At 45.3% G+C, this 16167-nt stretch overlaps 1 protein-coding gene and 1 long non-coding RNA gene across 3 annotated transcripts in view; one reads left to right on the plus strand and one right to left on the minus strand.

Moving 5' to 3' along the window:
- Positions 1–16167, minus strand: part of ESPL1 (extra spindle pole bodies like 1, separase) — a 40072-nt gene that overhangs the window by 16460 nt on the left and 7445 nt on the right. For both annotated transcript variants that reach the window (XM_082212329.1, XM_082212328.1), the window contains exons 6-15: positions 14995–15131; positions 13557–13744; positions 10487–10729; positions 8455–8599; positions 7498–7660; positions 6714–6856; positions 5310–5444; positions 3566–3685; positions 2655–2826; positions 1082–1210 (exon numbers count right to left, since the gene is read on the minus strand). In XM_082212329.1, coding sequence (XP_082068455.1) covers positions 1082–1210; positions 2655–2826; positions 3566–3685; positions 5310–5444; positions 6714–6856; positions 7498–7660; positions 8455–8599; positions 10487–10729; positions 13557–13744; positions 14995–15131 — 1575 coding nt within the window. The remainder of the gene's footprint in view (positions 1–1081; positions 1211–2654; positions 2827–3565; positions 3686–5309; positions 5445–6713; positions 6857–7497; positions 7661–8454; positions 8600–10486; positions 10730–13556; positions 13745–14994; positions 15132–16167) is intronic.
- Positions 10558–13364, plus strand: LOC309526670. Its single transcript, XR_014216817.1, has 2 exons — positions 10558–10647; positions 13146–13364. It is a non-coding gene; the product is annotated as an uncharacterized lncRNA (long non-coding RNA).

The raw sequence follows: 16167 nt of genomic DNA on the forward strand, positions 1-16167 counted from the left end.
GGGCTATTGTTCTGTCAGCGCAAATTTTCAGCTTGCCAGATGGAACAATTCCCCTTCTCCCCTCCCCTTGCACTGTTCTAGGGGCATCTCCTGCCTCCCAAAGGCCAGTTTGGGGGAATGCTGGGGGGGGGGTGACAGCAGGGAAGCCCCACTGCACCAACAGAAGCCCTTATGTAGGCTTCCACTAGTGGGACCAGTTAGCTGCTGAATACCACCCAGAATGTACAGTGGTTCCTCGCAAGACGAATGCCTCGCAAGACGAAAAACGCGCAAGATGAAAGAGTTTTCCGTTTTTTGAGTTGTTCCGCAAGACGAATTTCCCTATGGGCTTGCTTCGCAAGACGAAACGTCTTGTGAGTTTGTTTCCTTTTTCTTAAAGCCGCTAAGCCGTTAATAGCCGCTAAGCCGCTAATAGCCGTGCTTCGCAAAACGAAAAAACCGCAAGACGAAGAGACTCGCGGAACGGATTAATTTCGTCTTGCGAGGCACCACTGTATATCTCTGCCATCTTTTATGGAACAACTTCAGCATCTTCAACTAGAACAAGTTATAATTTTTAAATCACTAAAACCAGCATATGGACAGTCTAAATTTAGGTAAGCTACTCCAACTCATTTTTCCATGACACCTTTTGCACAACTGTCTAGCCCAGCTGCTCCCAAATGCACCAGACTACTTGAAAACTACTTGAAAATAGGCCACTTAATAATTTTTTTGTCTGTTGTCACAACCGTAATGTGCTGTGCTAGGTGCTGCATGATTACTTAATCGTATTTTTATTGATTTCCTACGTTGTATCCCAATTTGCATTCCATAAAATTCTAAAAAGCTTGTAAAGCACAATCCATAGTGATGGTGCTATATCAGTACTAAAAAACAGCAGCTGCTCCCTTTCGAGGGTAGATATGTCATATCGGTTTTATCCAATAGATCCTTGGGCTGAAAAGGAACTAGTAAACAGCAGCAATATTCCAACAGTGGACCACTTCGCCCCAGTTTAGGGAAAGTTTCATGCATACAGGACTTTGAAAAGTAGCAAAATTCTTTGCACACTTTCAGAGGATAGCAATAAACATTTTACCGTGATCTACAAACTGATGCTCTGAAACATCTTTAGCAGGCATGTCGCTGATAATCAGTGAGAAACTCAAGAGGATGCTGCGGTAGAGTTTGTGAGCATCACCCAGAGCCGTTTCAGGGGTCCTCCATCCTGCATGAGAGGAGAGAACACACACTGTATGTTACTACTGTGTTCAACAAGCTCTGTAGTTTCAAGGAAACCTTTCCACAAGCAACCCATATGAAAGGACCTCTGTGCGCTGCCAATATTTGGGAGATGTGTTCAAGGGAACAATACGCAATGCCCACATAAGGGATAAGCATGTCTATTAGGCCTATAATTATTGGGATGTAGCTTACAGAACACCCAGTGGTTTCCTAGGGCCGTACATTTTAAGGGGCAACCTGCTTTCAGAGATGAGAAACTCTTGATCAGCTCCCAAGAAATGCAAATGCTCCCTGGAACACAGTTCGCAATTAAGAGGGAAGCAGATTTTTACTTCCAAGACTATTTACAGGACTAGTGCATGGTGGGAACCTCTTCTACACACAAGGAAGAAACTTCCATGATATATGACACTGTTGGCATGGCTTAAAAACAGGGCTGGGCAACCTGGTGCTCTCCAAACATTATTGAACTCCCCACTCCTATCAGCCTCAGCCAGCATAATCAATGACCATGGATGATGGGAACTGGAATCCAAGAATAACGGGGGGGGGGGGCACAGGTTTGCCATCTCTGGCTTAAACCCTCAATCTTTGCTTGTTGGGTAGAATTTACAACAACCCAAGAACTGCAGGTTGCCAACCAACACTGCTGTTCTGCCCAGAATTTAAAATTGGCCCTTTCCACTTGGGAATGACATGCTGTTCACCGGCTGGGTGAAACCTAACTCTAGTATGCTCTTCCCGTACATCTGGAACGGAACATCATCTCTCTGCACTTGAATGTTTGGATACCCTCTCCAGCTCACAAAGTTCTCAAAATCTTCCATTCATTTACAATTCACTTATTGACAAGTGAATTGCAAGTATCAGACGAGTACAGATTGATGAGATTTCACCCCTCCCCATTCCAAGAATCTGCTGATGTTCTCTGCTGATTCTCCAGAGAGGAGGGGGCGGTTTCTGCTCTCTACTTATTCCGCTCCAGCCTCACATCAAAGAGAGAGAGAGACTGAGTGTTAGAGAGAGATCGTGTGTATAGATAAGGTTGCTGCTAAGAGCAGCTGCAGACATTCAGTGCAGTTCAGCATTTTTCGTTTAGACTTCATTTAGCTCTGTATATAGTTGTGTACTATAGTTGTAGATAAAATAAAGAAGATATTCTACAGAGCTGCTCTCCGAGTCGTTTATGCTCTGCTGTGCGACGACTGTCTTCTTGTGGAAGTGAATCCGGTGCTCACAACTCTAAGCTGTGAGTCCACAGCACTTTCACCTGTTCCTGTGCAGAAGGTGGTCTCTGGAAGTGCTACCCAGCTCGCCTAGCACAGTCAGGGCTGAAGTGGATGAGTCCAGTTCGTGGCACTGGCTCAAGGGCAATGCTGACACAGATTAGTATCAAGGAGGAGACGTATGGATGCTTCTGCACTCACCTTGAACCCAGAGTTTTTGCCTCAGTGCCAGTGGGAGGGCAGAAGCTGGCAGACCAAGGTAAGCAGCTGTCAACTGGAGAGCACTGGCTCGGAGCAGGTACCAGACCTTGGAGGACCTTTGCAAAGCAGGGTTCTGTAAGATTTCTACTAGAAGGATGACACCTTCTTCAATCTGTCCACAAAGAGAGGGGAGGAAATGATCAGTTGCAAAGAAGACTGTCTTCCACTGTGCACCAACCAGCATTCGATTTATGCTGCAAAAGCTTACGAATGCAGATGATTCTTGACCCCAGCGAAATTTTTCTGAAAGTTTGGAAGTGCCTGCAATTTGACACCCAAGTGTGCATTTCATAGCTGAACCTAGAATATCCCAACCTGATCCAGCATTCTCCTATCCATACTGCAGAGAATAGGATAAAAACCAACCCACCTGCGGCTAGCAATGATCTACGTTTATAATTAGCCCAGTAGTGGTGGGGCTCCTCAGTTCATTCCTGCAGAATCCCCGCAGAATCAAAGCTCCAGCCCACAAGTACAAAAAAAGTTATCAAGCCTGGATGGATCTTGAACAAATCGGGGTGCAGCCTAATTGTGACAAATGGTTCAGCCGCTTCCAGAATAATTAATTAGTGCAGTCTACTTATGGGCAGAAAGAATCACATATTGGCAGAGGGGAAATCTTGGTTTTGAATGATTCAGCAAAGTATTAGCCATAGGATAATGCAGCAGGCTCCCTTTTAGGGTCCTACGGACCCAAAAGCATCATTCCCATGTGGCTTTCTACTCTCTCCTTCCTGGCACATGTACACACAAACACTTTTTTACTGAAGATAGTTCTTTTAGTAACCTGGCTTGCTTGCCAGTCTCAGTGCTGTGCAGTGGATGTAAAAGAGCAACCCCCACGAGGATACCTTGTGGTTTGCTAAGCACAGCTTGCTACGGAGCACAGCTAGTGTTTGATTGGTCAGCAGGCACGAGTCATTCTTTCTGTCCACATTTTGCAGGCATGATTCAGCCTCCTTTAAAGTGGTCTGCAAGAGAATAAAACAGGACAAAAGAACATTAGCACAGCAGTTGTCCGCTAGAGTTGAAATAACAAGAGTTCAGCCAGCATTTGTCCTGCTTATCAGCAGCTGACCTTAATAGCAGGAAGTAATGAGAAAGCCATCAAGAAATCAGGTCTATGGGGCCTCCAACAGGAATAAATTTGTCTCCAGATTGTCAGCTTCAAGGCTCATACAGTGGTTGTTGTTGTTTAGTCGTCTTAGTCGTGTTCGACTCTCTGCGACTCCATGAACCAGAGCATGCCTTGGAAACTCACTTTCTTCTCAAAGCTTCTCCTTTTTTATGTCCATGGAGTTTTCTTGGCAAAATACTGGAGTGGATTGCCAGTTCCTTCTCCAGGTGGATCACATTTAGTCTAAACTCCCAGCTATGACCTGTCCGTCTTGGGTGGCCCTGCATGGCATAGCTCATAGCGTCTTGGCGTTATTCAAGCCCCTTCACCACAACAAGGCAGTGATCCATGAAGGGGCATACTGTGGTGCAGTTGCTTAATTGTCTCATTTGCCCTCACTGAGGTTTATTTTGGCTATTTGCTTTCAGGCCCAAGTCAGACTGCTAATTTTGAACCAAGGCCTCGGGCAGTTATCATTCTCTACTCAGCCACTGGGAGACAAGATTGAACTGAGCCCCAACAGCAGAAGTCAGAATAGTTCCTACCACCACAGTTGTCAGATGTCCTCCTGAGGGAGGTCTGCCCATCTCTCCCACTGTTGGCTTTCCATCATGTATTAAAAGCATGGTTCTTTGGCAGTGCATTGGGAAGAAGGACCCCACAGTTCAATTTGCTATTCAGACATCTCCAATTCTGAGGCCCCCAGCAGCATTTTCCTTTCTTTGTTAATGCTTTGAGTTAAAGTGAATTGTAAGTACATCTGGTGATCCTTTTTAGGAGGTGGAAAGGCATAGCATGGCTACATCAAAGCTGTACAGTGGTACCTTGGTAGCTGAAAGGCTTGGCTCTCGAACAAATCGGCTCTCGAATGCCACAAACCCAGAAGTGAGTGTTCCGGTTTGGGAACGATTTTCAGAAGCCAAACATCCAGCGCGGCTTCTGATTAAGTGCAGGAAGCTCCTGCAGCCAACCGGCAGCTGCGTCTTGGTTTTCGAACTGTTTTGGGAGCCGAACGGACTCCCGGAATGGATTAAATTCAAGAACCAAGGTACTACTGTATTGAGGAAGCCTATTCAATCCTCACATTTCTCAGATTGGCAGCCAGTAGGGCCCCGGGCCATAAAAAGCTCCATTCTCAGTGGTAGAGCAACATTAAAGCCCCAACTTCAACACCCAACATCACTAGTTAAAGAGTTTCAGGTGGGAGGGCTGGGAGAAAGACCTCCAACAGCTGCTGCCAACTGTGCTGGGGTAAATGAAACAGAAAGTCTCCCAGCAATAAGGTGGCCATTTTTTAAAAGGGTATTTGTAACAGTGATACGTATGTAGGGCACAAAACCTAGCAAGCTTCCTTAGGCAGAATCAGATCCAAGTCCAGTACTGTCCACATTGACTGGCAAAAGTTATCCAGGATTTCAGAGAGGGATCTTTCCAGGAGATGCCAGGGACTTTTGCAGTTCAATACTCTTCATGCTCACCTCAGCGTAACTGGGACATTCCAGATGGAGAAGTAGCTTGGAAATTTGGCACAAGGCATTGGTCTTCCCCACAGAGTCTTCAAGCGCTCCGGAGAGAGCTGTGATGAGGAAATAACTCTCTATGGCCTGTAATGGCTGCATAATAAAAAAGGAAATAAGTCTATTTAAATATGTGCAGGGTGGTGGGGACCTAATCCAGTGCAGTCGGGGATGGTCAGTTTTGCTATTCAAGGGAACTCTGCTCACAAGGACTCGAGCTCTGTAATAAAAGTTGCCATGACCTAACAGGAAAGCCTTCCTGGGTGTAGAGGAGATCTGCTCAGATGGCATTCAGATACAAAATCTGATTCTAATCAATCCACTCTTCCTTCCCAGTCAAGGGGCAGAGTAGCATTGCTCCATGACCTTTTCCAGAATGTGGAAAGCAGTCAAGGTCATAGAATAATACATCTGGAGACTTGTTATAACTTCTTTCCTTTAGAAAATGAAATTGAGCAAAAGGCTGCACCTTTAACACTTTCATTAAATGTTTATAGGTCCATATACAGCCAGACATTGCTGCCAGCTCTGGTCCACTCACCGTGGCAGAACCGCCCTCTTCAGTTCGAGGGAAACATTATTATTTTATTTATTATATACAGTGGTACCTCGGGTTACAGACGCTTCAGGCTACAGACTTTGCTAACCCAGAAATAGTACCTCGGGTTAAGATCTTTGCTTCAGGATGAGAACAGAAATCGTGCTCCGGTGGCAAGGCGGCAGCAGGAGGCTCCATTAGCTAAAGTGGTGCTTCAGGTTAAGAACAGTTTCAGGTTAAGTACGGACCACCAGAACAAATTAAGTTCTTAACCCGAGGTACCACTGTACACCACTCTTTTCCTCCTTGGAGCTCAAGGTGACATACATGGCTCTCCCCTCCCAATTTTATCCTTATAGCATCCCTGTGAGGTACGTTAGGCTGAGAGACGGTGACTGGTCCATGGTCACCCACTGACACGACAGGCCACTGGTGTGATCCAGCAGGACTCTTCTTAGGTTCACCAAGAAGCACTAAATATTGCAGGCTCGTTGTAAGAGCTTGTGAGCCACTCTTAGTTTCTCGTGCTGTCTCTGCTCCCAGTTCTCGAATCAGAAAGCAAGGCACCTCAGACTGGCAGGGGCGGAGGGGGAGAAGGAAGGGCATAACGGGACTCCTACAGGGGGTGGGAGGTGCTGTTCTCAGGTGCAGCCATCATGCTGCTGCCCCAAGGCTTTTCACAATCAGCCTAAAAGAGAGACAATACAGTGCTTGCATGAGAGCAGGGAAGTGGGGGGAAAGAGGGAGAGGGCCTTTCAGGAAGCTTAGAGAGAACAAAACCCCAGTTATATAGACTTCTTGCCCAAGCAAAGTGCCTGGCTCATTACCTTTCCCATCATTCTGTACAAAGCTGCCATGATGTGTAAGGATGCTGCTGTCTGCTCAACGTTACGTACAGCCGGGACCCTGCCCTGGCAGGAGAGGAGCTGCTTCCACAAGGCAAGGGCATCGTCCAAACACTTTGATTGCACTGAAAAAGAGATTTAGAGTGTTGGGTGGGGTCGAGAGACTGCAGAGCCAATCACCACCTCGTAGGGAGAGTCAAAACACAGTTCTTTGTGCTGTAACTAGAAACTCAAGCGCATCTCATATCAAGGCTTCTCCTCTGCCCACCTGGAGCTGCTACACCGTTGGAGTTAATAAGCAAGGGTCACATTTCACATGTCCCTTTCTGAGCAATGAAAATTTAAGGTTGCTGTTTGATGGGTCAGAAATACCTATGGTGCCTTTTATAATCCAGTTGGAAATCAACAAACTAGCAAGCTTGGTTAGAGAACATCCACACTCTTATTTCCCCCATTTTCTACCTGATTATCAGCTGATAAATTCACTAGCATGATTGGGCAATACCGCTTACAGAATTGCACCCACCTGTCAATCACCTCACATGGCAGCACTTAAGCTAACAGTTCTTAACACCTAATGCTTGAATCAGATCTTCGCACCCAACATCATATGACATCAGGTGACTGGCAGGTGGGCATGGTTTGCCCGAAATGGCGTTGTGGGCCAAATTTAGCAGCTCGGCAGGATGAAAGTTCCCTACACCTGCTTCAAATGTGTGTGTGTCTCGCCCCACCCCACCCCTCCCTGCCCAACCTAGTTCCTTACCAGAATCCACAGACAGGTTAAATGCAATGCCAAGATACAGGAACTTGTCATCCTGGGATTTATTCTCATAGTTAAGATCATTGGTCTCAAAGCCTTCAAGATCTTGTATGCCTTTCTGGCCCCTGGCATGGGCACTCCTGGTCCTCTGCTCTTGCCTGATGCTCTGCATTTGAAAAAGCAACCTGGATAAAACTTGGTATGGAAGTGAGAGGACATACTGTCTGTCCCCAGTGGCATAAAATCTTCATCCCTTGTGGAGCAGCTCGGGGCATAACAAACAAAGCCACTACAGTGGTTTCACTGAGCCCAAACCTCATGATGCATCACAATAATTGACACATCACAATTCTTCACTAAAGGCTACTTCAGTTTACGACAACCTCCATGCCACTGTAAAAATCCTATCCTACTATACATTACAACTGTAGTGCAGGATACCCTGGAGATGCTGAAAAGCTTACAGCAAAAAAGGCAGGGGGTTCCTAAGCCAAAATATGTTCAATCCCCAACATCTCCACTTAACACACATTGGTGTCTTATGGATGTTTTGCTTGCTACACAGTCAAATACACTTTAACTAGGATTGTATGCAGCAACACGACAGCAGAAAGAATGCAAAATCAAATACAATTTTGTTTTCCTTGACCCTCATCTGAGATTTTAAGAAGATGGGGGAGGTGTCTAGACATTTTGATTAAAGAAAGCAAGCAATGGGGAAATGCCTGAAGAGATCTGAGAAGCGAGACGGGTGGGCTTCTTAAGGTTTCTAGTTGTCAGGGATGAGGTTTCAGTGCTTGGAAATAAGGAAAACAGCATATATACTTCTGCAGCAAGGTTAGTAGAAATAATCTGCATGATTTTATACAGATTGTAGCATTTAACTTCTAAAACACAAAATATAAGCAGCACTGAATTTAGTCGGCAGAGCTCTGTGCTGCTTTGCTTACTGCCACATACCTCACGCATTTTGTCCTCAATTGTGCAGATGTAAAGCCAGAGTAAGGCTTGGGCCTTATCGTCCTGGAGCTGCTCCTCATTCTGGGGAGTCTTTGGCACAGAATCCAACAGCCACAGGGCTTCATGAACAGAGTCCAGGGCAGAGCTACAGAGGAGGAGACAGCGTTTAGCCAATGGTGTCTCCCATTCATCAACCATAGAGGCTCTTTTGGACAAATTCAGGGACATCTTAGCACACAAATTATTAAATTTAGATCCCACTCTTCCTCCCAAAGGGGCCCAGGGCAGCAAGCTACAAGGGCTAAACTTTCTTAAAAAGAATTTCAATACAGATGCAGACTGGGAAAGAATTCAACTTAAAAGGCTTGCTGAAGGAGGAAGGGCTTCACAGAGTGCTAAAAAGAAATCAGAGATGGCGCCTGTCTGATATTCAAGGAGAAGGAATTCCAAAGGGTAGGTGGCACAACACTAAAGTTCTGATTTCCACAGTGTATGGAATGGGCCTCATAATAAGATGGTACCTGCCGGAGGCCCTCACCTGCAGAGAGCAGCGATCAGTTGGATATATAAGGGGTGAGACAATATTTCTGGTATTTTGGATCCAAGCTGTAGAAGGTTTCATACACAAGAAACAGCACCTTGAACTTAACTTGGTGACTAATTGACAGCCAGTAGAGTGGAGGAACCTGTGGCTTCCAGATACTGTTAGACTCCAATTCCCATCAGCCCAAGCCAGCCTTTACAATAGTTGGGGATGATGGGGGCTGAAGTCCAGTAACATTGTGGGGAGGGGAATCACAGGTTTCCCCATCCCTGCTCTGACCCATGAGAGTGGTGAGATGTGTGTGTTGAATTGTAGCTATGGGATCAGAGGGCAGAGAACTGCTGCTGAGAAAGGAAATTGAGACGCTGGGGGTTGGACTCTGCACCATTTGTTATGTGACATGCTTGTATTTATGACTTGTATTTATGACTTGTTAACAGTAGAATGAAGAACATGGAGAATTATAAACACAGGGTCTCCTAGGTTGGGCACATTCATGAGAAGCTACTCTTTTTGTTTGCAAAATAAAAGCAAAAATAAGTTAGCAATATTAAAAGGATGGAGGGAAACCTTAGCAAAGGCCAGAGCAGAATGCCCTGATAAGAGTGCTGCAAAAAAAGTAAATTATACCCTTAGAACATAGATGTCTCTCTAGCATAAGGTTTCTTAATTTGCACATCTTGACTTCAAAGTTCTTTCTTGAGTTGTGGCGGAACCCCAACACTTTTCAGCAAAGGGTGGGGATGGAGGATTAGAGATTAGCTGCTCCTGACTTAGAGGAAAGATGAGAAATTGGACAGAGAAAAGGAAAATAAAAGTTTGTAGGAAGCAGGTGGCAGTGCCCAGGCAGGACCAATAGCCACAATACAAGGAACAAGCTCCTCCTTCCATTTCTAAAGTTGAATTTGCCATGCAGATGAATCTTATCAATTGCCACTTCCTTCTCCAAGGGGCACACACCTCAGCTAGGACCCCAAGCACCAATGACAATAGTGTCGGATTCTCATGCCTCAGTCAGAGGAAACTGGCCATTCTCCAGGCAATCGGCTTGAGATCCTTGTTGACCTCCCCGTCTGCGTCTCCCGGCAGGATACAGGCTAGGTCACTATCGGCGATCCCACTCAGCGTGAGAGGGACACACCACTCCTCCCTCCTCCCTGCTTCCCTCAGGGAGGGGAAAGAGACAGACAGAAATCTATTTACATGTCTTTATTTCTGTCATTGCAGCAGTACAGAGAAACACGTCTGCACTCTCCAGACTCCAACAGTAGAGAGAGAATAAACTCCACCCCTATACTTCCAGTACAGGTCAGATGACACTCTGAGCTAATATCTGGTGCTCAGTACAGTGAATAGACTATCCCTTTGTTCCCATGGTACAGTTTCAAACATCAACATCCTGTTTTGCTTTGCAGCCACCTGCAGCTCGCTCTCGCATTGCTGCTTTTTCCTGACAAACAGAAGCTCCAGAGAATACTGGCCACTCACCATTCTGTCTGTTCACTGTAGTCATGGTAACACAGAACCTGTGCCAGTTCCACCAGAACCACAGCCCGCTCGTGAACCCAGCCGCTGCCTTCCGAACATATGTCGAGCAGATCGCAGATCACATTGAAGCGCTCCTGGCCAGTGTCTACCCGCACAGTCTTGTAAGCCTTCAGCTCCTCCAACAATACTTTCATGAGGACCTCTGTATCCAAGCTGTAACCCTCCAGGCCCTCCTTTAGAGTCCTGTGATGAACATGCAGGCAAAACAAGGAGGGAAAATTACAACAGACCCAAAGCAGGGCAACTCCAGATTACACGGTTACAATAACACAGTGTGCCTTTTATTTTCTTTTTGCCAGACATCTCCAGGCTGCCTCAGGCAGCAGATCTGGCTGCCTCAGGCAGCAGAAATGGTGTTGAGGTGTTTATACCCAGAGGTCTGCCCCGCATTTCCTAAGCTAGCCTGTTGCCCTCTGGCTGCCCCGTCACCAGTGTGTTCCCCACCACCACAGAAGTACATTAATTAACCTGTTTATTTCAGCATATTAGCATTACGCAGTAAGCAGTAAGCAACCAAACCAGGGGACGTGGGTGGCACTGTGGGTTAAACCACAGAGCCTAGGACTTGCCGATCAGAAGGTTGGCGGTTCAAATCCCTGCCACGGGGTGAACTCCCGTTGCTCGGTCCCTGCTCCTGCCAACCTAGCAGTTCGAAAGCACGTCAAAGTGCAAGTAGATAAATAGGAACCGCTCCGGCGGGAAGGTAAACAGCGTTTCCGTGCGCTGCTCTGGTTCGCCAGAAGCGGCTTAGTCATGCTGGCCACATGACCCGGAAGCTCCCTCGGCCAATAAAGCAAGATGAGCACCGCAACCCCCAGAGTCAGTCACAACTGGACCTAATGGTCAGGGGTCCCTTTACCTTTTAACCAAAACACACAGAAAATGAATTTTATCCATCCTATGTAAATTGTGTGTTCTCAGCAGGTGTGGAGTTGCTAGAGCCAGTCTGATGGCCTCAGGTCCAAGGTTCCTTGGAGAGCAGCTCAAATGATGCTGCTACAGTGGTATAGGCCCTATGTTGCCTGCCATTAAAACTTTTCAGAGTAGGTGTACTGCTGCCAGAATGAAGCTCTTTGTTATTTTAAAGAAACTTTAATTTTTAAAATAAAGACAAAATAAAAATGTTGAACATATTGATACAAAAGGGGGTGGGAAGAAAAATTAGAATGGTTAAGAGGGGCAGAAAAGGGAAAATAATAGCCTACATTAATTTGTGTGGTGCATCTTTTATCATCACAATCCCCAAGGCGTGGAGAAATCACTTTATCCTAATCTTCTAAAATATATCACTCCTCAAACTTCACTGGAACCTTGAGAGTAAATGTTCTGTCTCTGTTGTATTGATGTACAGTATATCAAAAGTTTAGAGCAAATAGTACAAAACTGAACCAATTTAGATTCCTCCCTAGTCACTTTTATTTGGTGTGTGGCAAACACCAGTGTTTATGCCTATTGCCAGGACAGTCTGGCTCTGTACATGGAATAGGGAGATGAAACATTGTATTTCATGCATCAGAATGTATTGGGTTGGCCCTGGACACAACTGGGATCTCACAGGCAGCAAAGAAACCACATTGGGCATCCTGTTGTTTGTCCCAGCATCATCTAGCATCAGTCTCTAATTGGGGACCTGTTCCCTATGAACTTACCCAATTGATTTTAGCTGGTGGCAAAGCTGTACATAAAAGACCAGCCTCAAGATGCTAGCAAAGTTGGGAAGTTGGTTAACTTGTCTGTATTGAAATGAAAGCCCTATTTACAAGCACCTCCAAATATGTGGTCTGCATGTAATATTAAGTGGGATTGTCACTACATCTGTCACACCACACATAATGCGCGAGAACCCAGTGTTGGGACCCCATATATGGGCCCAACTTTTTGCACCAATTTTGAGTGGCAATTACTGCACAGGTTAGGCCTATACATGTTGGATTCTGCTGCTGCCACCCACATGAAGTTTTGCGTGGAACTCTGCGGCAGTGACGTTCCTTCTGCTACCAATAGGAGTCCTTACATTTGGAGGTTTCCATGAACAGCATGACAGGTTTGGTGGATTCTGTTAAATACCCTGTGGAACAATTTATGGAAACCCCACAAAGGTCAGAAAACAGCAGACTGAGCATTCCCACTTTATCTGATGTCAGTAACAAAGCATTCTTTTGTTTGTCCTCAGCAGAGATTATAGGAATTTCTATTATAGGAAATGATATATTTTAGAGAAATATGATATTCAAGGCAGTAGATAAAAGGATTTGAAACATCACAGAAGGAAGGATGGGAAGTCAAAATGCTACGGGAATACTGTATGGAAGCTGAATTGAAATTTTAAAACTGTATAAAAATCAGTTAAAAATTATGACACCCCCCCCCCAAAAAAAAAAGAAATTGCATGAGCCATTGTTTTTCTGGGTCTATTTTGGACTGCAAGTGCCTTCAAGTACAGCCCTGTCATAGCTGTTTTGGCAAGCACCATGTGCTTAGATGATTATATACATTTAATATACGCAGATTGTATTGGTTAATAGTCTTAACTGTTGCTTAAGGGAGGACCTAAGTGTCAAGGAGTATACCAGCCTCATTTCCTATGTTCTTTCTTTAGTACTAGGATGTGACATGAGGTAAAATTCTCCAGTTCCTTCAGAACCAGCGGTGTCCCTTTTCCCGGCAAAGGAGATATAAGCTGGAACATCTTTATGCATGTGAGGGGTGGCAGGGAAGATCCATGCCACAAAGAGCAGGAATTGTATTCCTCTTTTAGTAGTCTTGTATGCTGTGTTTATCTTCAGAAGCATGAATAAAACAGACATCAGGTTTTAAACTGATGTATGTAAGTCAACTTGAGCACTGTTTCAACAGTGGAAGGACAGGATGCAAATTTCCCAAAAGCTACGCATATCCAGCAAGACAAATACAAAAGTTTCCCCCCGAACTGCCAGTTTCAAGTTCTGACAGGACAAACCTCAATCCCCCATTTTAAGAGTAATGCCCAATCTCTCGGTTCCATTCTTACTTCAGTCTCAGGTCATCTGATTTGCTGGCATCAATTTTGACTTTGACCCAGGCGGAGATTGGCTCTGCCATCTGTTCTGTTATCCTGCTGCCCTGAACAGCCAGCCAGAGTACCACAGCCTCGAGAGCCTCCTCTAACAAGCCCAGTTTCCTGTAATTCTCCACTTGAAGCTTAAAGCAATTGTGTAGCTGTGAAGAGAAAGAAAAACATTCAAGTGGCATGCAGTGGAGACTCGTCTTCCTTCCTGAAGAGAAGGAAGTAAAGCCTTTCTAGTTCAGGTTCTCATTAGCTGGAGCAGTGTTTCCCAAACTTGGGTCTCCAGCTGTTTTTGGACTACAATTCCTATCACCACTGGTCTTGGAGTTGTAGTCCAAAAACAGCTGGAGACCCAAGTTTGGGAAACAATGAGCTACAGCAAGAACTACTCAACTACAGCCTATGCCTTAAAACTATCAAACTATGCCAACTTTGCTTGATAATGTCTTCTAACTGACCAACTCCCCAAGATGTCATGCTAAGACCTTTTCCCGCCCATCCAGTTGCCAAAAAATCCTGGCAACTCATTAAAGGTTACTGCACTTCTATTTGGCTCTTCTGTCAAAAAGCTCCTGGCTTTATTCATCGGTTATACGTGGTGATGAAGCCTCCTGCAGTGATTGGTTGAACTGCCTTGATGTCACAGATTGTCTGCTCTCAAACCTCTGGATGCCATTGCGAGAAAATCCAAGATGTGACTTGGGAGGGTGTGGGAGAGATAGGGAGGAGCAAAAGCCTACAGAAGGTGTAGGCAGAGGTGTAAGACAAAAGTAGGCCCAAGACAGAAGGGTTGGAACATCGCGCGGTCCACAGAAAAGAGCTGAAAAACAGAGGAGGCAAGGAGGAGGGCTGCAATTAAACATACTGGTTTTGAGTCAGCCAGCCAAATCAGTAGTTGCAGGCCTCTGAGTACCATTTTAATCCTAGCACCTATGAACAGGTTGGACAATAGGTTGCCCTCCATATACTGTTGGACTCCCAACTCCCATCAGCCCCAGCCAGCACAGCCTGGAATGATGGGAACTGCACTACACAAAGTTTGGAGGATGCCATCATGTTGGCCACCCCTGAGTTAAGTCAAAGCAACAATCCTACACATTTCATAAGTAAGCTCCTTTGAGCTCAGATGACCTAGCTTTTCAAAGTAATTAAACACAAAGTTAAACTTTAAGAGTGATTTGTCCGAGAACCTCCATCCCTCAATCCTGGGGATCTGAACCCAGGGCCAAGCTCATTATTATTCCCATCACACTATGCTAAATTGAACTCAAACAAAATGAGAGTCTATCCAGAGCTCAGGGAAATCAGCAACCTGCAGATGCACGTTCTGTAGATCACGGAATTTCACCCGTGTGTCTCCTCCATGCCAGCTTCGCACACTACAAGCAACACTTTTTGTTACCTTTTCTGTAGGCAAATCTGAACAAGTGACAATCTCCTCCTTTGCCAAGCGTCTGCAGAAAAGCTCCACGAAAGAGTTAGACTCCGCATACATCTTATGACAGTAGAAGTTATATGCCAGCCGTGATATACAGTATGCTGTTAGAAGAAGAAAACCGATCTTAAAAGCCACCTTCAATGGGTATTAAAACCTACTTATGTCAGAAATCTACAAAACCTATTACTGATTCATCTCCTGAAGGAGAAATCCAATTCACCCAACTGATCCTGTATGGTCCAGGATACTTCCACTAGGAAGCTCCTTATAACAGTATTGTTTACACTGGCTGGCAGCAGCTGGATTTTCTAGGATTTTCAGATTAGAGTCTCTCCCAGCCCTACCTAGAGATGCCAGGGATTGAGACTGGAATGCTTTACCCCTGAGCTACAGCTCCTCCCCTTAATCCAAAACTTGCCCATTCAAACTGTTATGTACTGAGTTGAATAGGATCCAGAATGCAACAGTCTGATTGGTCCTAGAACAATAGGATTCAGAATGCAGCAGTCTGATTGGTCCTAGAACAATGCAGCAGTATGATTGGTCCGCAGGAGCCACCCAATCCAGCTCCAGGTGGAAGTGAATCCACAACCTGATTGGCCTACAGGAGAATCCTGGAATTAGCCAATCACATGCAGCCCATTGTGTAAATAATGTATATAAAGCAGACATTCCGGGGGAACTTCCATTCCTCCTCACCACTATGAGCTGAATAAAGAGCATGAAATCCACTCTCGATTTGTATTTCACAAACTTTGTTCTGAAAAGGTAATGAGCTTAAAGAAGCCATAGCTGTTTACCATCATGATTTCGGGTTGCTGATAAAATTTTAACTAGCACAATATTTTCAATTAAGCCAAGGGCAGAAGGACCATTATAGACAAAACCCTGCACAAAATCAAGAGGCAGGTGAAGGTCTCTTCTTAAACAAGCTCTTTCTCAGAGTCAGTAGCAATAGCAACAGCAATTTGGTTTTTCCCTTTACACACCTTCAGCGGCTCATTACCCCTCTGTTAATCAGGATTGCGCACAACTCAGATGTTGAGATAATTCTAGCAGAACCTCTTAACACTCACACCTCTGGCGGGGGCTGAGGAGCCCCTTGCTTGTGCCTCAGGAGAAAGAACCAAGAAAAAG

This window comes from Podarcis vaucheri (assembly GCF_965113315.1).
Source record: "Podarcis vaucheri genome assembly, chromosome: 2".
In the NCBI taxonomy this organism is placed as follows: domain Eukaryota; kingdom Metazoa; phylum Chordata; class Lepidosauria; order Squamata; family Lacertidae; genus Podarcis; species Podarcis vaucheri.